This window comes from Choloepus didactylus, chromosome 16 (assembly GCF_015220235.1).
Source record: "Choloepus didactylus isolate mChoDid1 chromosome 16, mChoDid1.pri, whole genome shotgun sequence".
Lineage (NCBI taxonomy): Eukaryota > Metazoa > Chordata > Mammalia > Pilosa > Megalonychidae > Choloepus > Choloepus didactylus.
The window spans coordinates 27,468,655-27,492,581 of record NC_051322.1 but is presented as its reverse complement, the minus strand read 5'-3'; the positions used below and the strand labels follow the sequence as shown (position 1 = coordinate 27,492,581).

The 23,927-nt window shown below is 41.8% G+C and overlaps 1 protein-coding gene across 4 annotated transcripts in view; it reads left to right on the top strand.

The window, feature by feature from the left end:
• Window positions 1–23,927, top strand: part of DCC (DCC netrin 1 receptor) — a 1,223,099-nt gene that overhangs the window by 676,655 nt on the left and 522,517 nt on the right. For all 4 annotated transcript variants that reach the window (XM_037805818.1, XM_037805817.1, XM_037805816.1 and 1 more), the window contains exons 6-7: window positions 6,724–6,878; window positions 9,440–9,560. In XM_037805818.1, coding sequence (XP_037661746.1) covers window positions 6,724–6,878; window positions 9,440–9,560 — 276 coding nt within the window. The remainder of the gene's footprint in view (window positions 1–6,723; window positions 6,879–9,439; window positions 9,561–23,927) is intronic.

The window sequence follows — 23,927 nt, the reverse complement described above, 5'->3', positions numbered from 1 at the left end:
GAACCCAATGTTTGCCACCCAGCCAGAATACTACTAACCCTTGTAGGAAGCAAACCTTCTAGACTCTGAAACCATGAGATAATAAATTCCCATTGTTTAAGCCATTACCCATTGTGAGGTATTTGTCATAGCAGCCAGGAAACTAAGACAGTTTTTGGTGCTGGAGAGTGGAGTGCTATTCTTTTTTGCTAATGTTTCCATTATGCAAAATACAAGGAATGGATTGGCTTTTATAAAGGGGATTTATTAAATTACAAATTTACAGTCCTAAGGTTATAAAAGTGTCCAAACTAAGGCGTCAACAAGAGGATACCTTCACTGAGAATAGGCTGACGGTGTCTGGAACACCTCTGCCAGCTAGGAAGGCGTGTGGCTGGAGTCTGCTGATCCTTTGCTCCTGGGTTGCATTTCAAAATGTCTCTGGGTATCTGTCTTCACTCCTCTCTCTCTCAGCTCCTTTGCTTCGCTGCTTCTTTCTCACAGGATGTTTCTCTCGAAGCACCTGGAGGTCCTCTCTTAGCTTCTCCGGTGCAAACTCTGGGCTTCATCTCTTAACTTAGCATCTCCAAACATCCAGCCATCTCTAAGCATCAGCTAGAATCTGGGTCTGTGTCGGCTCTTAGCTTCTCTCTTAAATACTCCAGTGAACTAATCAAGACCTACCCTGAATGGGCAGGGCCACACCTCCATGGAAATAATTCAATCAGAGTCTCCACCCTAATCAAAAGACTAATCAGTCTGCCCCCACAAGATTGCATTAAAGACTATGGCTTCTCTGGGGGACAAAATATATCCAAACCAGCACAGGTGCTATAATAAATATCTAAAAATGTAGAAATAGCTTTGGAATATGGTAATGGTTAAAGGCTGGAAGAATTCTTGAGGCACTTGAATTAAAAAGCCTAGATTTCCTTGAAGAGTCTTTTTGGTAGACTCTTGGACTTTAAAGTTATGTTTGATGAGGCTTTAGAAAAAATTGATGAAATGTTTCTTATTGGAAACTAGTAGGAAGGCAATCCTTGTTATAAAATGACAAAGAACTTGACAAAATTGTGTTCTGATGGCAGGTGGAGGTCAGAATTTATCATTGATGACCTTGGATATTTAGCTGAGTTGATTCCCAAGCTAAATGTGGAAGTTGTGGCCTGATTTCTCTGTAGCTTATAGTGAAGTAAGAGAGAAAAGAGATAAATTGATGATTGCACTGTCAAGCACAACAAAATCAGCAACTGATGATTTGGAAGGCGCTCATCTGTCCAGATAGAGTGCTTTGAGACTAGAAGCAGCTCTATCAGGGACTTCCCTGAGCTTCCAGGAAGCAAGTCCTCAGAGGATAGGGCTCCACATGAGGGTTTAACTAAAGAACCCTTGCTAACGAGAGTGTGGCTCAATATGGATCCACTCAGCCATTTCAGAAGCAGTCAGGATTGGAAATGCAGTTATCCGGGAAGGATTTGTGGAAAGTCCTTTTGCCTGATGATTTGGACTCCTTTAAACTATACACAAAGGTGACAAGGTTTTTTTTTGAAATTTGTATGAACAGAAGCACTGCAAGCTTGGACCGAAAGGGACAGAGAAGGGATGAATTGAAAGAAGAATTAATTAAAGAGCAGAAACATGGAAGCAAAGGTCTGGACCAAAAAGACCTCCTTGGGCCATGACAAATGGCCCACCTATGCATGTGAAAGAGCAGGTCCTCACCTGTGACTGGAATGGGGGGTGGGGTGGGGGGCCTCTTGACCTGATTGGAAGAATTCAGTCACCATCCCAAAACCTGAAAGTGAGGAGATGCCAAGGTATTCAGGGAGAGTTCAACCAGCCACCAATACTTGGAGAAGGTGGGGCCTACACCCCAGTTTTCATGTAATGCAAAAGTACCACTCCAGTGCTCAGAGAGGATGGAACATAAGCTCCAGCATTTGGGGAGAGCATGGCTGCTAAAGAAGCACTTGAAAGGGTGGGGCTGCCACTACAGCGGGTCCAGAGGACAGAGAATCAATCTACAGTTTACTTTCAGACCTTGAAATCTAAGGGAGTTTGCCCTTCTGGGTTTTGGACTTGCTTGGGACCCATGACCCCTATTTTCCCTCCAATTTCTCTTTTCTGGAATGGGAATATCTAACCTATGTATGCCTGTCCTACCATTGTATTTTGGAAGCAGGTAACTCATTTTCTAAGTTTTACAGGTCTCTTGGATGGAGAGGAATTTTGCCCTAGGGCAGTCAACACCCATAGCCAATTTTAATGAGACTTTAGATTTAGAGTTGTTTTAAAATGGCTTCTGATTTATGGGATGTGGTAAAATAAATGCATTTTGCCTGTGAGAAGAACGTATCTTTTTTGGGATCCAGAGGGAGGATTATAGTAGATTGAGTTACTTACCCTAGTGGGTGGGGTGGGGAACCAAACATGTTTTTAATCTTAATCCCATTCTTGTACATGTGAACCCATTGCAAATAGGAACTCTGAGATCCAGCAGAGTTTCTGGGCCCTGCGTATTTCCATCCCATTGAAGCAGGCAGAGAAAATTCTACACAGCATGAACTGTGATGGCACGATGACCATTGACTGGCAGGAATGGTGAGACCACTTCCTGTTGCACTTGCTGGAGAACGTGAAGGATGTGCTCTATTTCTGGAAGCATTCCATGGTCCTAGATATTGGCAAGTGCCTGACTGTGCCGGATGAGTTCTCGGAACAGGAAAAGCTGATGGGCATGTGATGGAAGCAGCTGGTAGCAGGGGCCTTAGCAGGGGCCATGCCATGGATGGGCACAACCCCCCTGGACCACTTCAAGGTCTTCATGCAGGTTCATGCCTCCGAGTCCAACCAGCTGAATATCCTGAGGGGCCTGCGGAGCATGATCCCCAAGGGGGGCCTCCTATTACTGGAGGCCTTAAAAAGAGAAAGCCATGGGAAGGAGCACGAAGCTGGAAGTCAGCAGGGCCATGGAAGAGAAAGGAGGAGACATCACCATGTGATAGGAAAGCCAGGGAATGCAAGGATTGCCAGACCACCAGAACCCAAATAACCCTGGGAGGAAACAAGCTTTCCAGCTACCAAAACTATGAGACAATAAATGCTTATTGTGTAAGACAGTCTACTCTGGGGCATTTGTCTTAGCAGCTGGGAAATTGAGACAATGAACTTTAAGAATGTTTCTAAAAGTTGTCCTAAAATGACAATGAACACCCTATCTTCTCTCCAAATAATGCTACATCAGTTTTGCTCTTCATTTTTTCTCATCATTCATAGATATTTTATTTTCAATGATAGGATAATATTATTTTGTAGATACATGTCTTCCATTGAAATTGTCCAGACTCCTCCTCCTCAACTTATACCAACATTTTCAAAGCAAAGGACGAAATTGGGCATTTTATTGCTTGTGTTCTTGTTAACAACAACAGCAATTTTTTATTGACCATGTGCTGAGGATGAGGCACTGTACTAGGCATTGAGACATAAAGAGAAACGTTTGACCCTTGTCCTTAGCACAAAGTACACTGATGACTGATAACACTTCCCAAGAAGGACAGTGCCTTTGCAGAAAATGTGACATTTAGACACACTTATGCTGCATGATATTGTTGTTTGGTGCTTCGATTTCCCCATCGAAGTAAGAGAAGCTATTATTTCCTCCTTTTCTACAGTGTGATGTATTGTGAGGATTGGAGAACCTGGTATAGAAACAAGGATATTAAGACAAAGAGGGAAGGCAAGATGTCTGGTATAATGCTGATAGCCCAAGGAATATGAGAAAATGGCAAGAATATAAATCAGAATTCACTTCCACATTTGTTATTGAGAAATCCATGAATCTTACAATTTTACAACTATAATTAATGACGAGCCTAAATCTAATATTCATCTCATTTGTAATAAGTTATTTTTATCAATCGATGAAAAAGAAGGTATTGAGGATTCACTGTGTGATGAGCTTTGATTTATTTATTTCCCTCAAGAGAACAAACAAGATGATTCCTACACCTGAAGTTGAGGAAACAGAACAAATCTAGATAAAACTATAAGCACCTAGTCATCATTTAAACTCAGTAACTTATTTTAAAAAATCCTACTTATGCACCACACTATTTTTGATATAGAAAATACAAAAAGACAATTCTGATTAAAAAAGCAAGAAATAACAACAGCAACAAAACAACAATAAGAGGTAGTATGCATATATATATGTATTTACATATTTACATATGTATTTCTATATACTTACATAAAATACAATATGTTTGTTACAGGTAATGCATGCTGATATGTTTTTCTATTTATTGTTTATCATTTTTAAAAAATTATTCATTGCCTATAACATGCCAGATATTTTATCAGCACTTTACAAATGTTAACTGTCATCATCCTAAATTTTTATCTCCAGGTTATAGATGGGGACAGTAACAGGCACTTGCTGTGAGTGGCAGGACTGGGATTTAATCCTCAGCAATCTCTATCATTTCAGCTCTTAATTTTTTTCTTCTCTTCTCTTTCTTTGCTTCAACATAGTTTTAAGTGTTCTCTTCTCTAACTTTTTGCTTCTCCTTCTATAGTCTTATTTTTTTCTATTCCTATTCCTATTATACTCTTTTTTCTCTCACCCTTACACATATATATCTTCATATATATAGATCTATTTATTTATTTATATATATATATATATATAAATATATATATAAAGTATTTGTCTCAACTCAGTAAATTAATCTCAAGATCCACTAATGGGTGTGACCCCAAAATTTGAAAAACTGGTCCAGACATAAATGATCCCAGAATTCTGAATTCTTTATCTATAGAAGACTTAAAATGAGAGAAAAAGAAAAGTTGTGTTTTTGTTTTTTGTTTTATTTTTTTAAATAGCTTTAATTGCTTATCTGCATTATCTGAGAGTCTTGGAAAGTTCTGAGTTATCCTTCCCTCTGAATTTTCAAGTGGCAAAAGAGACAACTGTAACAATATAGCTCAGAATTAACACAGGGAATCAGACTGTCTGGCTCCACAACTTACAAGCTGTATGATTTCGAAAAAGTATTTAAAAACCCTGTATCTCAGTCTCCACATTTGTAAAATGGGGATAACAGTGCCTGTCTCAGAGAGTTGTGCTGAAAATAATAACATATAAAGCAGTTAGACTAAATTGTGCATAGTCAGTTCTCAACAAATACTGACTATTTGCTAGTAAATAGAAGCTTAACAAAATCTATGATGACACTGTGAACGGAATCCAGAAAAGAAAAATATTTTATCTGATCAGAGGCATTCAATAAATATTTATGATTTCTTACAGTTCATTGTCATGAATTTGGCTAAGGAGTAAAAAAAAAAAAATTATTATATTAATAGTAGTAACAACAATAAATAATTTTAGTCTTTTATACAAAGGGAGCATTCTCTTTAGAATGGTTCTCAGACTTGTTTGTGAATATTAACATATCACAGTTGAACTATCTAAATCAATTTGCCTCTGTGAAAGATTTTAGAATTTAAAAGTTGTTTAATACCAAATGTTCAAAGCTTTAGTTACAAATAAGGAAAATGAGATCGGGGTGGGGGGGAGTTGTCCAAGAATATTCTGTAGGGAAAATTAGGATTTGAATCCTCTGCTTCCAACTGATTCTCCCATTGTTCTAGATGAGAGTGACAATAAAGGATTACAAATTCACTTTTTGGAATTTTGCTAATGGTGGTTGGAAAGAGCAAAATATGGTGATTACTGAAAGGAGCAAAAGTTACGACTTGTTATTCATTGAACATAGGCACAGCAACAATAACAATAAAAACACAGTCTAACTTTTAAAATGGCTACTAAAAATGCGTATCCATTTCCTATGCGGAAAATAGATAATGGTTGCTACTTCCCTGTGAATTTAATCTGGCTTCTCAGGCAATATCAATATTCAAATGTGACATCACTCTAAGGTTCCCCATGGAAGAGAATAAACACAACCTCTTCTTCTTGGCAGGATTTTGAGGGACAGAGTCTGAGAGGATTCATTAGTAAAACTGTGTTATATTTGTAATTTTCTTTCAATTGCAAATTTCCGTCACGGAGTAACTAGGATTATGGTAATTAAGAAATTAAATTAAATTAGCATATCACGTACCATACGGAGCAAATTATAATACCGTATAGTAATACCCTACAATAGAGAATTGCCAGGACAATAGGAATGTGTCCACAGTGGAGATGACTGTCTTTTTTTAGCTCCCTATCGCCACTGCCAGTTTCAACAGGGAATAAGTCCATCCATATTATCTAAATCCTAACGAGACTCTAGAATTACAGGGAAAATAAGGTTTCTTCTCTTGTATTCTGGGTTGTCTCAGGCCTATTAGCTTCATTTTATTTACTCTATCAGCTTCATTTTATTTACTCTATCAGCATAGCATCCGTAACTTTATGCACTTTTCAGTATGTAGGCCCATACATACTGGACATTCAAAATGTTTATTATTATATATTATAATTTCCAAAATTGGGTTTTAATTCTTTCCTTGTGGAAAAACGTCATTAATGAAACTGTTTAACTGCACTTGGCCGAAAAATAAAAAAATAAAAAGGTTTGTTCCACAGTGGTTCCTGTATAATGAGCTAAAGGTTTGGGGAATGATTTGAATTAGATACTTTAATCTCAGAGCAGTGTTTCTAACTCAGTAAAAACCTTAGCATTCAAATTCATACCCTACCCACTCACTTTTATTTTTCTGTCTTTGCAGTTCCACCATGGTTTTTAAATCACCCTTCCAACCTCTATGCCTATGAAAGCATGGACATTGAGTTTGAATGTGCAGTCTCTGGAAAGCCTGTGCCCACTGTGAATTGGGTGAAGAATGGAGATGTGGTCATTCCTAGTGATTATTTTCAGATAGTGGTAATTATCTTTTTCATATTGGCTTTCCAATCCCACTCATTGTTTACTAATTCTTCAGTCACTTTTCTTTCCTGGTAGAATAATGATGTTAAGAAAATTGTCCTAATAAAACAACTGATTTTCTAGACTTAGAATTTTGGAGCTGAAAATGAGCCTTTGTGATCACACAGTCCTGCCTCCTTGTTTTACAGTCAAGGCCTTACTGAAAGAAAGAGACATCGATATAACATAGAGCCAAGTTCTATGTTCCAAGTGTTCTCACTGCAGGTTCTTGGGAGAACAGAGTTCAGAATCGGGTTTTAGACTGTATAAAGCCTGGAGTCTCTTCTTTGACTTTACTCATTAAAATAGAGCTTCCACAAGATGTGCTAGTTATGATTATGGTAATCTTACTTTGGTAATAAATACAGCTTTTTGTTGCTGCTCTTGCAGAGAGCACCAGCTGATGCTGCCTGGGCAGTTGAGAGGGGCAGTGGTGATGGTGATGATGGGGGGGCTGCAGTGGTCCAGTGGCCGCAAAAACCCAGACTTCACGTTGCTTTCTCATTTTGAACATTGGAAGGATCTGAGGCTAAGGGCCATAGCTGAGGATAAAACTCAGAGCTTCCTCTGAGTCTTCATGCACTGTCCATCCCTATCCTTCTGGGTGATAAAAGGAAAATGGCACTATATTCATGGAGTTTTTGTCCTGATACATAGTGGATGCTCAATAAATGGTAGCTACTATTGTTTTTGCTGTTATTGACAGCAGAATGCTTTGCTCATTTAAAACTTCTCTCTGAAAATTCTCCTTTTGATGTAGGTTAACATTGGAGGCTCTGTTTTCAGGTACGAGAAATATAAAAAGCATTTTCCAAATATCAAAGAACTTTGCAGTTAAAGAAAGGGGTTTAGGTCTACTTTCTTTATGTTTGAGATGCAGGCATGTCCCTGTCAAAGAAGACAGTCGTCCCTATCAAAGAAGGCATCCTGAGAGAATGAGACTAGAACATAGGGGGCCCAGGAGTTCTCCGTGGCATTATTCTGCCTCTCATTAGTGAACACCTCTTCCATGATCTGTCAACTTTTGGAAAACTTTCATAATCTCTTTGTGCATGTATTTTGACATACTACAAGGGTTTTTCAGGAATAAATTCATAAAGCATATCTTTATCCTTTTATTGTCACTTACCATTTTTCACTTTTATTTGCATTTGTTTAATTGGTTGGGAAGAGTAAGAAAAGTGGGGGAAAAAACACAAACTTTTGAATGCCACACCGATCCATTTGTTCCTTTAAATGCAATACTATCTCTACTAGGATTGAATTAAACATGACCTGCCATTTGGACAAATTGAAATATGTTGTATATGCCTAAAATATATGCTACTTGCATAGAAAGGAAATTGTTGAGTACCCTTAAGGACACATGATAAAAGATAACATTTATTTTTTCTACAGTTTGAATAATCTTTCTCCCAGCATGACTCATTACAGCCAAACTATTTAAATGCTTTTTTCCTTGAGGCGAAAATAAAATGTATGGTATGTGCTGTATTCACATAAAATTGTGCTTAAAAAGTATTTCCCCAGTGCTCCAGAATTTGGAGAGCTATTGTCTGTTACACATGTAATATTTAGCACAAATGGTAACTTATATGAAAATTGTTAATTAGAAGTTACCCAGCTTTATCTAAGAATTTTACGTCAGCTGAGAATTGACTGCAAGACACTAAAAACAATTAAGATTCCCCATGAGGTAATATTTATCTCTTAATGACTTCAGGGGAAGTGGTTTAACACATCTCAGTTACTGAACTAATTCTTACACTAATATCAAAGATAAACTGAGTTAGTATAATGAAATGCTATCTCCAGATCATTTTATCATCCATCCTTGAAAAAGATGGTAGCTCAATTTATATAAAATAGGAGTTAACATTGCTATATTTGATTTATGGATTACTGAAGGTGAAACATTTTGGATGTAAAACAAGAACAATGTGGGTATAAATTATCCATCATATCTCTACTCTCCAAATCCCCAAGAAGATACATGTAAAAGCAATTACAATCTTAAAATAATTTTCGCACATATTTCTGGGTAAAATTTTCCAGAAAATATCCAATCTAGATTTCCTATCTTTTTAGAAGCTGCAGAAGTCAGTGTTTTTATTTCATTTTGCTTTCTTTCTTCCCCCCAGTATTTGCTGAACTTGAATATCTTCCAATAACCAGTAAAGGAATGAGGCTGTCTTTGGTGCTAACCTTAGTTTCTTCCAGACCTAATAAAAGAGATTTCTGTTTATTGCGCTATTAAACATTAAAGATGGTGTGTATATTTGGGGGCATATTTTTCATTGCAAAAATAAGTTAAATTTATGCACACGAACACAGGAAAGAGCATGGGGGATGTATGACATTTCTCTGGTGACACAGAATATCTCATTGAAGCTGAGAACCTTCAGAGCCTCACTTCTTATTTCTCCTATGCAATTTTATTAAAGTTTTGCCTATATTCATTTTGCCACAATGATTTTTGGCTTTTAAAAATGTCTTCTGTTTTTTTTTCTTCTCCCCAGGGAGAAAGCAACTTACGCATCCTTGGAGTGGTAAAGTCAGATGAAGGTTTTTACCAATGTGTGGCTGAAAATGAGGCTGGAAATGCCCAGACAAGTGCACAGCTTATTGTCCCTAAGCCTGGTAAGATGATGGGAACTTTGCTCTGGTAATTGTCACTGCAATTATGCATGGTCCATTTGGAGAATCCATATTGTTTCCCTATATCTTAAGTCACACTGAAATTATTTTGTTAATCAAAGTGTACATTTGTGAGTTGATGATATATTTCTTCTAGAAATGAGACAGCATATACATATATATATATATATATATATATATATCCTCCTACAGACCTTCCATTCCCAGCTTCCTATAGCTGGAGCAGAGAGTGGTGGTCTACCCATGAGGTAAAGTTGCCATGAACAATAGGGCCTCTGGTTGTCTTGACAACTACTAAATTGCTGCCTTCTTCACTCCTTTGTATCCTGCCTTTCTTTCTTCCCAGGGTTCTAAATACACACACACACACACACACACACACACACACACACACACACACACACACACAATTTTGAATCTGGAAGTTGGCATAAAAATAACAGAAATAATCACTTGCAAACAAATATCACTTTTCTCTTCTTCTAAAACTTGATTTTGACAAATTGTCCTTTATTAATATAATTGATGGAACATTTGTTTTGTTTTTATAGTCTTTTGGAGGTTTAATATGGTGGTGCTTTCAAAACTAGCATAAGCCTATATTAGACATATTTGTAGAATCCCGGTAACAACACAATGCCAGCCAGGAAAAAAAAAAAGAGAGAGAGAGAAAAAAAGAAAAAGCAAGCTGGTCAGCTGCTCTGAAATGTTCTAATGCTAAAAAAGGTAAAAACAAAACAAAACAAAAAAAAACATTTATTTTGAAGGTGGTGCTGAAGAGTTGTTTATGTAGATTCAAATAGTTTAAAAGATTAATATGTCATGTAAAAGTTTTTGTATCATTTATTATGTAAATTTAAACTCATTTATATCTCTTTTCTTCCTTTTAACATAGCTCACTCTTCTCCTAATCTTTTTCTGCAATAAGTTTAATACAAAGTAACTTAATTATATGTGGCATAGTCTTTCTTTGGCTTTTATCATTTAAGATGTGCCTTTTAAGTCCTTATGATTTGTGTGCCCCTAGCCAGTTACCTGAAAAATCTCATAATAATGCTCAAAAAAATGACTTTCCCTTGTTTTATTAAAAGTTTTGAAAAGCAACCATAGCATAGCAGTCCCAGATGTGTAAAGGAACTGTGAGTAAAAGAGGGGAGGAATTAAAAGGAGGAACGAAACTAAAAGGAACAATTTAGTCTCATTCAAGATCACTAATTTCTCTGATGGACAACTTTTTTCCAACCATTTAATGTACTTTAAGTGTTGGTGCAACTTCACTTGTGTGACTAAGTACATTTTCTTCTGCTGAAACAGTAATGAATGAGCAGAAGAAAAGGAATCTCTAAAATCAAGGCCTCTAATGTGAGACATGCTTTAAAAACTGTGCCATTTCATGTATAATAACAATACGATCACATTTACCCTGATGTTAACTGCTACTTAATAACAGAATGAGAGAATTCTTCTTACCCCTGATTTCAGTGAAGCCATTAAAGGTAAGGAAAATGGAAGATACGTAACCCCACATTTCTCGAGAGAGGATTGAGATACAAGAATCCTGGGACTTGCTAGGAGTTGACCTAACTTCCAGTGACCACTCCCTGGAACTGCTCGTGGGAATGAACTATTCTTTGAAGTGCAGGAATTCATAGGATTAGAGATTGTCATTGTGTTTTTCCTCTCTCACAAGCCAAGTTGGGGGGACACCAAGAAGACCCCTAGAAGAAATTGCGTGTGTATATGGCTTGAGGAAAGTGCTAGCAAATATGGGAGACTGGCAACTTATTCTGGCTGAAAGTTATCTGGAGATACCTACAATGCTGGGTTGAGAAAGGGAGAGCAACAGTGGGAAGAAAATTAATTTCCACCATTGGGAAAAATAGTGTTGTGAGTCCACGTGAAGAAAGCAGGGCTGAAGGACTCTTCAAAGGGCCCTGCCCAGAGTTCCTGCCTGCTGAGGCTGCCCCAATCAAAGAGACAGAGGAGACTGCCAGAAAGCTGGGGCTGAGGGAGGGAGAGGGGGTTGTTGTAGAAGGTCAGCCAGAGCCGGCTATACTCATTTAAGGGAGGGGTCCAGCAAGGGGATTCCTAAGGTGGGTGTCACAGGAGCACCCCACAAAAAAGAGGCATGTGGATGTCTGCCATGACTGGAGACTTTTGAGAACACAAGCTGAGGAAAACAGCTTTTGTCTCTTTACTCTGAATCCATCCTTCCTCTCTGACCCAGTATAAGCCCTAAGCAGAAGGAAAGAAGTAGACCCAAGAGAATGAAAAACCAGATGATAATCCCTCTACTCCCTTTCCCATGTTTGCTCTCAGGCCTACATTGGATATTAGGTTAATGTTTTGAGGTTCTTAAATACTTCAACATGACCCCAGGGCCAGAGGATTGGCCCAAGTAGCTTTCAGGCATGGGTGCGGTCACGGTTACTGCTTCTGGGGGGAGTGGTGGCCGGTAGCGGAGCCCTCAGCTCTCGGGGCTGCTTAAAGGGTACCGGCGGCGGGGGCTCTTTCCCGGAGGCGAGGGCGAGGCGGAGGACTTGGCCAGGTCCTCGGCGGGAGGCGTGCAAGGTGTGGAGGGCGGCGATAAGGACAAGACACTCTTCATCCAGTAGGAGTATGCGCCAAAGAGATTTATTCAGGGGTGATTACAGGTTATATAGGCTGGTAAGAAGGGCAGGGCTGGAAAAGAGGTGAAGTAGCCTTAAATGGCAATACTGAAGGGAGAGGGGCTAGGATTGGTTCTGAGAGGACGCAGGAGCCGTTGCAGCGGGCAGGAGTTGTTCTGGCCACGGTGCATGCGCGCTGGCGGTGGCAGGAGTTGCCTTGGCACAGGGGAGTGTGCGGGCAAGATAAGGAAGTGAGGAAAGGGCGGTTGGGAGAAAGGCGGTTTCCTCCGGCAAGCCTCCCCTGCCAGTGGCATTTTGGGTGAGGAAAAGGGAGCTGCCTTGACCTCGCTCCCCAGGCTCGGGGGGGCTGCAGAGGGCACTAACGCCCGTACCTACTACCCTCCCCAGGGGGTGATATCAGGTCCCCTGGCCCAGGCCTGGTAAGTCGAGGTACAAGCTCAGTCACCCGCAATTCCCCTTTCTTTTCTAATTAGAGGAAGAGGCTTTACCGGAGAGGCCTGCTAAGGGTGAGGGAAGGGGGAGGTCAGGGAAGGGAAAAAGGGGTTGACGGTGGCTCAGCGAGGCTGGAGCTCAGTGTTGGTGTGGTGCCCGGGCGCTTGACAATGGCTTCGCTGCAGCGGGCTGGGCGAAGGTGAGGGGTTTAAAGTTCAGGGGTTCAGAGAAGCTGGAACTCGAGGTGAGAGCGATGTTCAGGTGATTGAGAAGGGCCTCGCGGTTGGCGAGTCGACCGGTGGCGTTGAGGTCGCGGAGGGTTGGCTGTCATCTTGGAGTGGGGGGCGTCAGAGGTGGCGAGTCGTTGATACTGGATTTGCACGAACGAGGAAAAAATGGCATCCGTTTGTTTTCTTACAAGCTGGACAATTTTGCGGATGAGGCAGGGTCCTAAGATGAGAGCTAGAATAATTATTAATAAGGGGCCAAGAAAAGGAAGGATGTATGGGAGGATGGGAGTGAAAAAACTGGACCAATAACTGGTGGCTTCACGATCTCTTTTACGCTTTTCCAGTCCCTCTTGGACCCTTTTCAGGCTGTCCTCGACGAGACCTGTGGAATTGGCATATACACAGCACTCTTCTCCTAGGGCGGCGCAGAGGCCTCCTTCTTTGAGGAGGAGAAGGTCAAGACCTCGGCGGTTTTGGAGCACTACCTCAGAGAGGGAATTGACAGAATTTTTTAGATGGTAAATAGCGTTTTGTAAGTGATGAATGTCTTCGTCCACAGCCGCCCTGAGGTGAGTTAGGGCGGAGCCTTGACTGGCTAGTGCAGCGATTCCGGTGCCAGTGCCGGCAAGACCTAGGAGGGAGGCAATTGTGAGGGCGGTGATGGGCTCTCGCTTTTGCAGAAGGGCAGGAGCTGCAGTTCTTTCCAGACGGAGGAAGAAGTCTTCTTCGCTGTGGTATAAGACCCTAGGGATAAGGACAATTAGGAGGCAAGTTTCTTTATATTCACTGATGATATTCGTGCTGAGACAGGGGGTAAGTCCTGTAGAGGAGCAGAGCCATTGGGAGGAGTTATGAGGAATGAGAAATTTGGCAGAGCTGCTGGGAGATGAGTAGCTGGCACAGGCAGTGAGGCTGGGAGAGTTACTTGAGCGAGGGCGGATGCACTTTCCTGTAAAGGAGACTGAATGAAAGGTTAGGGGGACGGCAGAGGTATTCCAATTGCATTCCAAGGGGCTGTTTTCTGTGCTTTCTGAAAAGGAGAGGTTGGAGGCAACGGGCTCGTACAGTGAGGAAGAGGTGGAGAGGCAGAGCCAGCAGGATGAGGTAAAATTGGGGTTGGAGGAGTTTACTGAGGTAAAGGCGGCTTGGATGAGGCTGAGGAGGGGAGAAGAGTAGTGAGAGGAGTAGCGAGAGTGGGGTAGAAAAGGTTGGGGTGGTGGGGTTGGCGATGCGCTGTTTGTAGCTGAGGTGCGGTTTCCGGATATGCTGCTTGTACTTGAAGTGCGGCTGGAGGGCTGTGGAAAAAGGGGGTTAATGACTTGGTTGGAACCTATGCTAGAGGGTGTTTTTAATGCAGTATTTTGGTATGGTTGGCTTACAGCCTCCTTTTTTATTAGAATAAGTGATTCTCGGTCGGCTCCTTTCTCATAGATTCTGAAGCCCCAAGTTTGACTGAGTAACCAGGAGGGATCAGTGGGGAGCTGCACTGTAAGATTAAGATGTGTGCAGGATCCCTTACTTTCTTGGCCGAGCCAGTTAACAGTAGGGAGTTTGCACCCTGTAGGGGCCCACTTTAGGGTAAGGTAATGATCAGGAACAGGAGGCTTCCAATTAGTGGTTAGTGTTTCACACCCCCAGTATGCACAGTAGTACTCGTTGGGGGAATTACAGTACGATTTTCCAGGATTTGAGGATGGGTACATGTAATATTGGGTCTGGGGATCACTTACCTTTTGAGCGCAGGTTTCTTCGACTCTGGAGACAAAGGTGGCGAAAGGCTTACTCGGCTCCTGGAGGAGCTTGGTGAATTTATTAGGCCGACAGGCAGAGCAGTTGGCAAATGCTCGTAAGGCGATTCCCCAAAGGATAGGCCAAAAGGTGGCAGGTGCATTAATATAAGCAGACGCATTTAGAAATGCTCCAGTGCCCAAATAGGCTTCGGGGGGATGATAGACTCCAAGGGCTGCGTCTTGTTCACTTTGCTTAGCTGCTTCCGCCTGGAAGTGAGCACGCCAGTCAACAAACTGACCAGGGTTAAGAATGGAACGGGCAAGCGAGGCCCAGTCTTGGGGGATGCAAAAGTCCATGCCGAGATCCTGCAGTATTTGGGAAGCGTATGGGCTACCTAACCCGTCCTCCTTGACGGCCCTGCGAAGTTGCTTGATAGTATCTGAGTCAATGGGATACCAGTCATACGGTTTCTGTGGGGTGGGGGCAAGGTTAAGAGGAAAGCAGCGAAAAGCACGAGAGAAAGGAGGACGCGCTTGCAGAGGGCTTGGCCGGGAGTGGGGGTAGGGGGAGCGTTGCCCCAAGGGTTGCCTTGAGATGTAGAAGGCAGCCAGGGGTTGTTAGTCGGCAGGGTGGAAGGAGCGGCGGCAGCTGCCGGTAGCGGCTCCGAGGGGGAGCTCGCCGAAGGGGGAGGCGGGAGTGGGAGGCCCCAAGCGTCGCAAGATGGCGGCGCGGTGGGCGTGGCTAAGACACAAGATGGTGGATCAGCCCCGCCCTGTGAAAGGGCGGGGCCCAAGGCATAAGATGGCGGACTAACTCCGCCCTGTGAAAGGGCGGGGTAAAGCGTACGCGGTTTCCGGCCCAGCTTAGGGCTGACGTTATCGCCGGAGCATTTCCTCCCCTCGATGGAAAAGGAAGGAGGAAGTTTGCCATCTTGGCGTGGCGCAGTGTTATTTTGCTTTTTGGGAGTCACCTCGAGCGCGTTGTTAATCTGCTCGACTAAGGACTCCGTGTCCGAGTCATGATTTGAATTAGTATCGCTATCTGAATCTGTTGGCTGGGTTGATAGGGCCTCCTTGGATTTAACGGGGCCTCGATCAGGGGGGAGGGAGCCTTGAAGGCAGGAGCGGATGGTTATCAAGGTGGGGAGCAAGCCGGGAGGGAAGCGCTTGCTCTCATGTTCCATGGCGTTGGTGACTTGATCAATAAGACGATCATAAGTAACAGGGTCCCAAAGATGGCAAGTGGTGAGCCATGGGTTAAAGGGCAGCAGGAGGTCCCAGTATACTTGCAGCTGCCGGACAGACACTTTACAGCGATGCGTGTCTAGGAGACCCGCTAGAGCACGAAATTGAGGTGCCTGGCACGTAGATAGATGATTACCCATAGCTAAGGGGGGAGGAGGGGGGGTTGTTTACCGAGCAGAGAGAATGAGATAAACCGTGGCCGCGAGGCCGAAGGAGACGGCGAGAGAGGAAGGCAGTGCCCTTTGGCAACGGGAGCAGTCGGGGGGGGGCGGTTGCAAAGAGGCACACGGCGCCAAATGAGGAAAGAAAGATACAAAGAACCACAGCAAAGTAATGGAGGGGAAGAGGGAGAGCGTTAGGAGGAACGGGGGTCATAGAAGTGCGCATACAAGAGGACGAAGAGAGCGTGGGGGAAGGGAGGAGCGGCTTCGGAGCGGTGAACCTCACACGGCTCCGGAAGCGGCGAAGGAGAGGCGGCCCTTACCTTGCAGGCGAGGAAACGGGAAGCTGGAGAGGCGTCCGGGCGAGCGGGCGACCTGCCGAACTGTTGTGTGGAGACGTTCCTCACACGGGGCACCAGTTGCGGTCGCGGTTACTGCTTCTGGGGGGAGTGGCAGCCGGTAACGGAGCCCTCAGCTCTCGGGGCTGCTTAAAGGGTACCGGCGGCGGGGGCTCTTTCCCGGAGGCGAGGGCGAGGCGGAGGACTTGGCCAGGTCCTCGGCGGGAGGCGTGCAAGGTGTGGAGGGCGGCGATAAGGACAAGACACTCTTCATCCAGTAGGAGTATGCGCCAAAGAGATTTATTCAGGGGTGATTACAGGTTATATAGGCTGGTAAGAAGGGCAGGGCTGGAAAAGAGGTGAAGTAGCCTTAAATGGCAATACTGAAGGGAGAGGGGCTAGGATTGGTTCTGAGAGGACGCAGGAGCCGTTGCAGCGGGCGGGAGTTGTTCTGGCCACGGTGCATGCGCGCTGGCGGTGGCAGGAGTTGCCTTGGCACAGGGGAGTGTGCGGGCAAGATAAGGAAGTGAGGAAAGGGCGGTTGGGAGAAAGGCGGTTTCCTCCGGCAAGCCTCCCCTGCCAGTGGCATTTTGGGTGAGGAAAAGGGAGCTGCCTTGACCTCGCTCCCCAGGCTCGGGGGGGCTGCAGAGGGCACTAACGCCCGTACCTACTACCCTCCCCAGGGGGTGATATCAGGTCCCCTGGCCCAGGCCTGGTAAGTCGAGGTACAAGCTCAGTCACCCGCACATGGGGAAAATATGACAGACTGAATTTTAAAATGGATGACAGGAGAAAAATAAAGCTATTTCCTTTTAATACTCCAGTAGTTGATCTCATTCAATAAACCAATGATAGGCATTGGACCTCACTTATACCAAGGAAGATCTATTTTAACAAGTAGCCCTTTATTACTTGCATCTTACATTCTGCTTGGGCTCTGATTCATTTATTTCCATGCAACCATAAAAGTACAAGGATCCCATCAACAGACATGTCATTTCTTCTAGAGACCACCTAGGAGACTCTTGGTAATGCATTGTTCTTCCTTCTAGATGTTAAAATGTTGTCAGTGAATTTCTCAATCTTGGTAAGTGTTACTGTATTTGGCATTGGATTAGAATCAAAGTAAAAGAATTTGAAGACAAGAGAGCAACAGCCCAGATCAAGATGGTGGAGTGAAAAGCTTCAAGACTTTGTCCCCTCACACAAGCATTGGGCAACCTGCAAGAACTGTCAGAGTCATCTTTCTAAAAGCTCCAGAAGGAAAAAAAAAATGTTAAAGGACTGCAGTAACAGGATGAGTGCTGAATTAAGAAACAGTTTACTTAAAAGTGGTAGGATATTGTGGTACCCAGGCTAGCCCCTCTCCTACCACTAACTGGCTTGGTTTGGAGCCATCTCACTCTTCCAGTGCAAATCCCTGGTATTGATTCCAGAGGGAGCAGACTAACCCTGGTGTACAAACTGGGACATGCATGTTTGGCCCAAGGTTCCATGATGGCCTGAAGATCTTGAGGGACTCACTGTACCAGAAATTGCCCTAGAAGATGACTCAAAGAGCTCTCCTACAGAATGGTGTGGGAGAGCAGTCAAGTGGCAGCCAGGGACAAGGGATCACTGGCTGTAGGACATAGAGTCCAATGTCTGGGACTGTGAGGAAACTGTATCCTAGGGAAGAAGGGTCATTCATATGCATATAAAGGGGATAATTCCTATGACCAAACACACATGCCCAAGAAAAGACACATGGGCAGACAGGACCAGGAATGCCCCTATACTTCACCCTGGATTATTCTCTAAACTATTGTATGGATAAGCCCAGAAGGAGAGTACCTCACACAGGTCAATCTGCAAAGACTGGCAAAAGTGTTTTCTTTTTTTTTCTTCTTTTATTTTTTCATTAGTCCTGCCATTGAAGGACAACTCTGTCATGATACTAGGTGGATACAACCTTAAGGAACAAACACCACAGAGTCTATATTCCATGAATAACACATTAAAATATCAACATGTCTAAGTTTCAACAAAAGATTGAAAAACATACAAAAAACAGGAAGCAATGGCCCAGGCAAAGAAGATTAAAGCATGAGAAACCATCAGTGAGGAGAATCAGATCTGAGATACTCCAGAGATTTTTTTTAATGTGGTCTTAAATATGTTCAATAAGCTAAATGAATATATGGACAAAGAACTAAAGGAAATCAGGAAAATGATGGATTAACACAAGGAAAGTTTCAATAGAGAGATAGAAATTATGAAAAGGAAGCAAACAGAGCTGAACCAAACAGTAACAGAAATTTAAAATTCCTTAGAGGAGTTCAATAGCAGATTGGAGCTGGCAAAAGAAAGAATCAGTAAACTTGAAGATAAAATGATAGAAATCATCCAGTCTGAGGAGCAAAAAGAAGAAAGAATGAAGAAAAGTGAACGGAGCCTGAGGAAACTGTGGGACACCATCAAGCACACCAAGTATGTGCATCGTGGAGTCCCAGACAGAGAAGAAAGATAGAAAGCAGCAGAGAGAATATTCAAAGAAATAATGGCTGAAAATTTCTCATATTTAATGAAAGACATCAGTATAGACATCCAAGAATCTCAGTGAACTCCAAACAAGAAAACCCAAATAGATCCACACCAGGTTGTGTTATAATCAAACTCTTGAATGTCAAAATAGAGAATTCTGAAAGCTACAAAGAGAAGCAACATGTCACATACAAAGGAGTCTCAGTAAGTGTAAGTGCCAATTTCTTATTCCAAACTATGGAGACAAAAAAGCAGTGGGATGACTTATTTGTAGTGGTGAAAGCAAAAAATAGCTAACCAATAATTCTATACCTGCCAAAACTGTTTTTCAAAAATGAGGGAGGGATTAACATCCCCAGATATACAAAAGATGAGGGACTTCATCACCAGTAGTCTTCCATGTGGCACTCCTCATTGTCCCCACCTTTCTGCCCATGCACACCCTGAGCACTGTGGGTTTCTGTGGAGGAAGAGTAAAGGCAGTGAAACAAAGAATATCTGTTACCTGCTAATTGTCTGGTCAGCTCTGCTTTGTTCTAAGTCCCCTCTCCTCCCAAGGGGAGGGCCCCCAGGCCTCCCCAAAATCAGGTGCCCTCATCAGCCTGCCTCAGGTTTGGGGGGTAGGCACCACATACCACAGCAAGGTCTCTGTGTGGCTAGCACAATTCTGTTAGTTCCCATATTCTCACATGGGCACTTCCAGCTGCAGGACTGAGTAGGGTATTTTCTCCCACTGTTTGCAGAGATGGGAGTGTGGGAGTTCATAGTTCCTCCCTTATCTGCTCTGGTTGGCAGGCCCAGGGGCAGTCACCATTGAATTAACTCACCCTGTCCTTTCAGTCATAATTTCTCTGCATTTTCATCCAGGTTCTCCCTCTATAATATAGAAGTCCCTCTCTGGCCACTTATACCCTAGAACTGCTGTCCTGGTTTTCTGCCTGTTCTCTAGTTGTTCCACAGAGGAGAAGTTTGCTCTGCCTCTGCTATTCCACCATCTTCCCACAAGTCTGACCATAAAGTTTTAAGAATGAATGTGTTGACCGTCAGAAGAACAAAATATTTCAGGAACCATAGTTGAAAACAGATAAACAATAAGTTAAGGTCAAGTTGGCATAGTAGAAATTGATGAATTAATTACTCCTGAGTCATCATCCAATGAACTGGAGTCTTTGTAAGTAGTTATAAACCAGAGTTTTTGATGACTAGGTGGAGAAGTTAGATGTTATTCATTGTTGGTGAATGGGGGTAGGGAGCAAGGTGGGAACAAAAGATAAGATAGATGTAGGGTATCAAAATAAATGGACATCAAAATAATAAAGATATCAAATAAATCTCTAAGTTAGATATTTAAATGGACATCAAAATAATAATAGGATATCAAACAAATCTCTGAGTTAGATATTTAGTTCCAGCTTCTGGGTATCATTTAGTTTACTGGCAGTGATATACAGTGGAAGTAATTGGAAATAAATGAGTACTGAGATGGAACATTAAAGTTAGAGAACTGGGAATGCTGCTTTATTTAGAGCATGTATAACCTGTAATATTTTTAATTTGATGAAAGAAATGTTTGAAAATAGAATTAATTTGTCATTTGGAGAATTTCTTCATATTCTACCATGGATAGAAAGCCTGTGGGAGGGGCCGACCCTGATGAAGATGGTGGAATGAGATCCTCCAAGGCGATCTACCCCGATAGAAGCTTTAAGAAACAAACAAGACCGGGAAGAAGTATCTTTCTCAAATCTCCAGAAAACAATTAAAAGGAAGCAGTAAAAGGGTGAGTGTAGAATCAAGAAAAAGGCAACTTAAAAACATTGGGATCATGTGGTGCCCTTGCTGGCTTTTTCTCAGTCCCCTTAAAGGCTTGGTATGGAGCTGGCCCACATTCTCAGTGCAGTTGCCCTTGTCTCAGTTCCACTCCGCAAGAAGCAGATGAATCAGTTACATCCAGTGCATGTATGTCTGTGCCAATCTGTCTGCCTGAAGAATTGAACCAGGTCGCTCATTACAGGCTCACAGTCACAGAATTTGACTTGCTCATAGAAGCATCTCATATAACTGTTGTAGAACAGCCAAATTGTACGTGTCTGGAGCAAAGGATTGCTGGCTGTGGCACAGATTGTGTACTACCTAGAACCATGAGGAAACACTGTTTTCTAGGGGAATAGGAACATTCAGATCTGTGTGAATGGGAGGATTTTTAGCTCCTTGTGCTAATACCCAGGACCAGAGGCAGTCACAGAAAAGACCAGGGAGGACACCCTGTGCTTTTGTCACAGGGTGTTCGCTAACCTCATTTTTAAGAAAGCTAGGTTCTAAAAGAAGGTACTTGCATAGGACAGTCTGCAAAGACTGGGAAATATGGCTTGTTTGTTAGATTGTTTTGTTTTATTGTCTTTCAAAAGTGAGGGCAAGATTAACATATTCTGTGATAAACAAAAGCTGAGGGAGTTTGTCACTGGACCAGCCTTATGAGAAATATGAAAAGAAGTTTTTCAAGTTGAAAGGATAGGACACCAGACAATTGATTGACATCATGTATGTTATTGGAGTTAAGTTGCTATCAAACCAAATGAGGTTGTCACTGATTCAGGGTGTTACCTACACCCCATAGTAACAACAAAGCAAATATTAGGCATATATGCACATAAGGAAATGGGAACGGATTTTAAAGGGTTCACAACAAAAGATCAATTAACTAAAAAATATGCAGTAATGGAAGAATTGAAGAACAAAATAAGAAAAAGACCAAAAAAATAAAGTATCAAATGGAAGAAGAATGCCCTGTATTAACAGTAGTTACTTTAAGTGTAAAGGTGTTAAACTCTCTAGTCAAGAGGCAGAGATTGGCAGAATGGATAAACAAGCATGACCCAATTAAATGCTATTTACAAGAGACTTATCTTAAATTCAAAGACAGATGTAGCTTGAAAATGAAAGGAAGGAAAAAAAATTCCCTATTGATAGTGTTCAAAAGACAACAAGAGTGGCTATAGTAATATCATGCAAAATGTACTTTAAGTCAAAAACTGTTAACAGGAACAAAGAAGGGCACTATATATTGATAAAGGGGTCAATTCATCAAAACGATATAATGATTATAAAGATTTATGTACCTAACATCAGAGCCCCAAACTATATGAAATAAACATTGACAGATTTCAAAGGAGAAATAGATGGTTCTGCATTAATAGTAGGAGACATTAATACACCACTTTCAATAATGGATAGTAAATCTAGGCAGAAGATCAATAAGGAATAGAGGATTTGAACAATGCTATAAACCAACTGGACCTAGTAGACATCATAGAACACTTTATTCAACAACAGCAGATTACATATGCTTCTCAAGTTTTAGCAGATCATTCTTTAGGAAATGCAATATGTGAGGTCACAAAACAAGTCTCATTAACTTTTAAAATATATCTCACAAAGTGTCTTCTTTCATCACAATGTAATGAAGTTAGAAATCAATGACAGAGGGATAAAAAAGAAAGACATACAGGAAAAAAAAAGACACAAATTACTAAAATCTAAAATGAAAGGGGGGATATTAGTACTGATCCTACAGAAATAAAAAGGACTATAAGAGAATATTGTGAATGAATGCATGCCATCCAATTAGATAACCTAAATGAAAAGGACAAATTCCCAGATATACACAAACTACCTACACTGACTCAAGAAGAATTAGTTCTCAAAAGACTATTAACAAGTAAAGAGGATGAATCAGTAATCAAAAATTTTCCCACAAAGAAAATTCCAAGAGAAGATGACTTCCCTGGTGAATTTTACTGAACATTTAAAGAATAATTTACACCAATCCTTCTCATACTTTCCAAAAAAAATTTTAAGAGGAGGAAACCTTTCCTTATTAATTCTTAGAGGCCAGAAACACCCTAATACCAAAGCCAAGAAAATAAAATTACATACTAATGTCTTTCATGACTATAGATGCAAAAGTCCTCAAGAAGCACCAGAAAACCAAGTCTAACTGCACATAAAAAGGATTATGGATTATACACAAAGATCAAGTGGGATTTGTACTAGGAATGCAAAGGTGGTTCAACATAAAAGAACTGATCAATTGCAATACTCAACCTTAACATTAATGGAATGAAAACACATGGTCACCTCAATTGATACAAAAAAGACATTTGACAACATTGGGGACTGATGGCTTGATATGCTGAGCCCTCTATCTTGGGGCTTGCCCCTATGAAGCTTGTTGCTGCAAAGGAGAGGCTAAACCTGCTTATAATTGTGCTTAAGAGTCTTCTCTTGAGTGCCTCTTTGTTGCTCAGATGCGGCCCCCTCTCTCTAGCTAAGCCTATCTTGGCAGGTGATCTCACTGCCCTCCCCCTTACATAGTACCTGACTCCCAGGTGTAAATTTCCCTGGCAATGCAGGATATGATTCTCGAGGATGAATCTGGACCCAGCATCGTGGGATTGAGAACATCTTCTGGACCAAAAGGGGGGTGCTAAATGAAATGAAATAAAGCTTCAGTGGCTGAGAAATTTCAAATGGAGTCGAGAGGTCACTCTGGTGGACATTCTTATGCACTATATAGATAACACTTTTTAGGTTTTAATGTATTGGAATAGCTAGAAGTAAATACCTGAAACTATCAAACTCTAACCCAGTAGCCTTGACTCTTGGAAACAATTGTATAACAATGCAGCTTACGAGGGGTGACAGTGTGATTGTGAAAACCTTGTGGATCACACTCCCTTTATCCAGTGTATGGATGGATGAGTAGAGAAATGGGAATAAAAACTAAATGAAAAATAGGGTGGGATGGGGGGGATGATTTGGGTGTTCTTTTTTACTTTTATTTTTTATTCTTATTCTGATTTTTTCTGGTATAAGGAAAATGTTCAAAAATAGATTGGGGTGATGAATGCACAACTGTATGATGGTATGTGAACAATTGATTGTACACCATGGATGATTGTATGGTATGTGAATGTATCTCAATAAAACTGAATTTAAAAAAAAGGCAATTGACAAAATTCGGCACCATTTCTTGATAAAAACAATCAGAAAACTAGGAA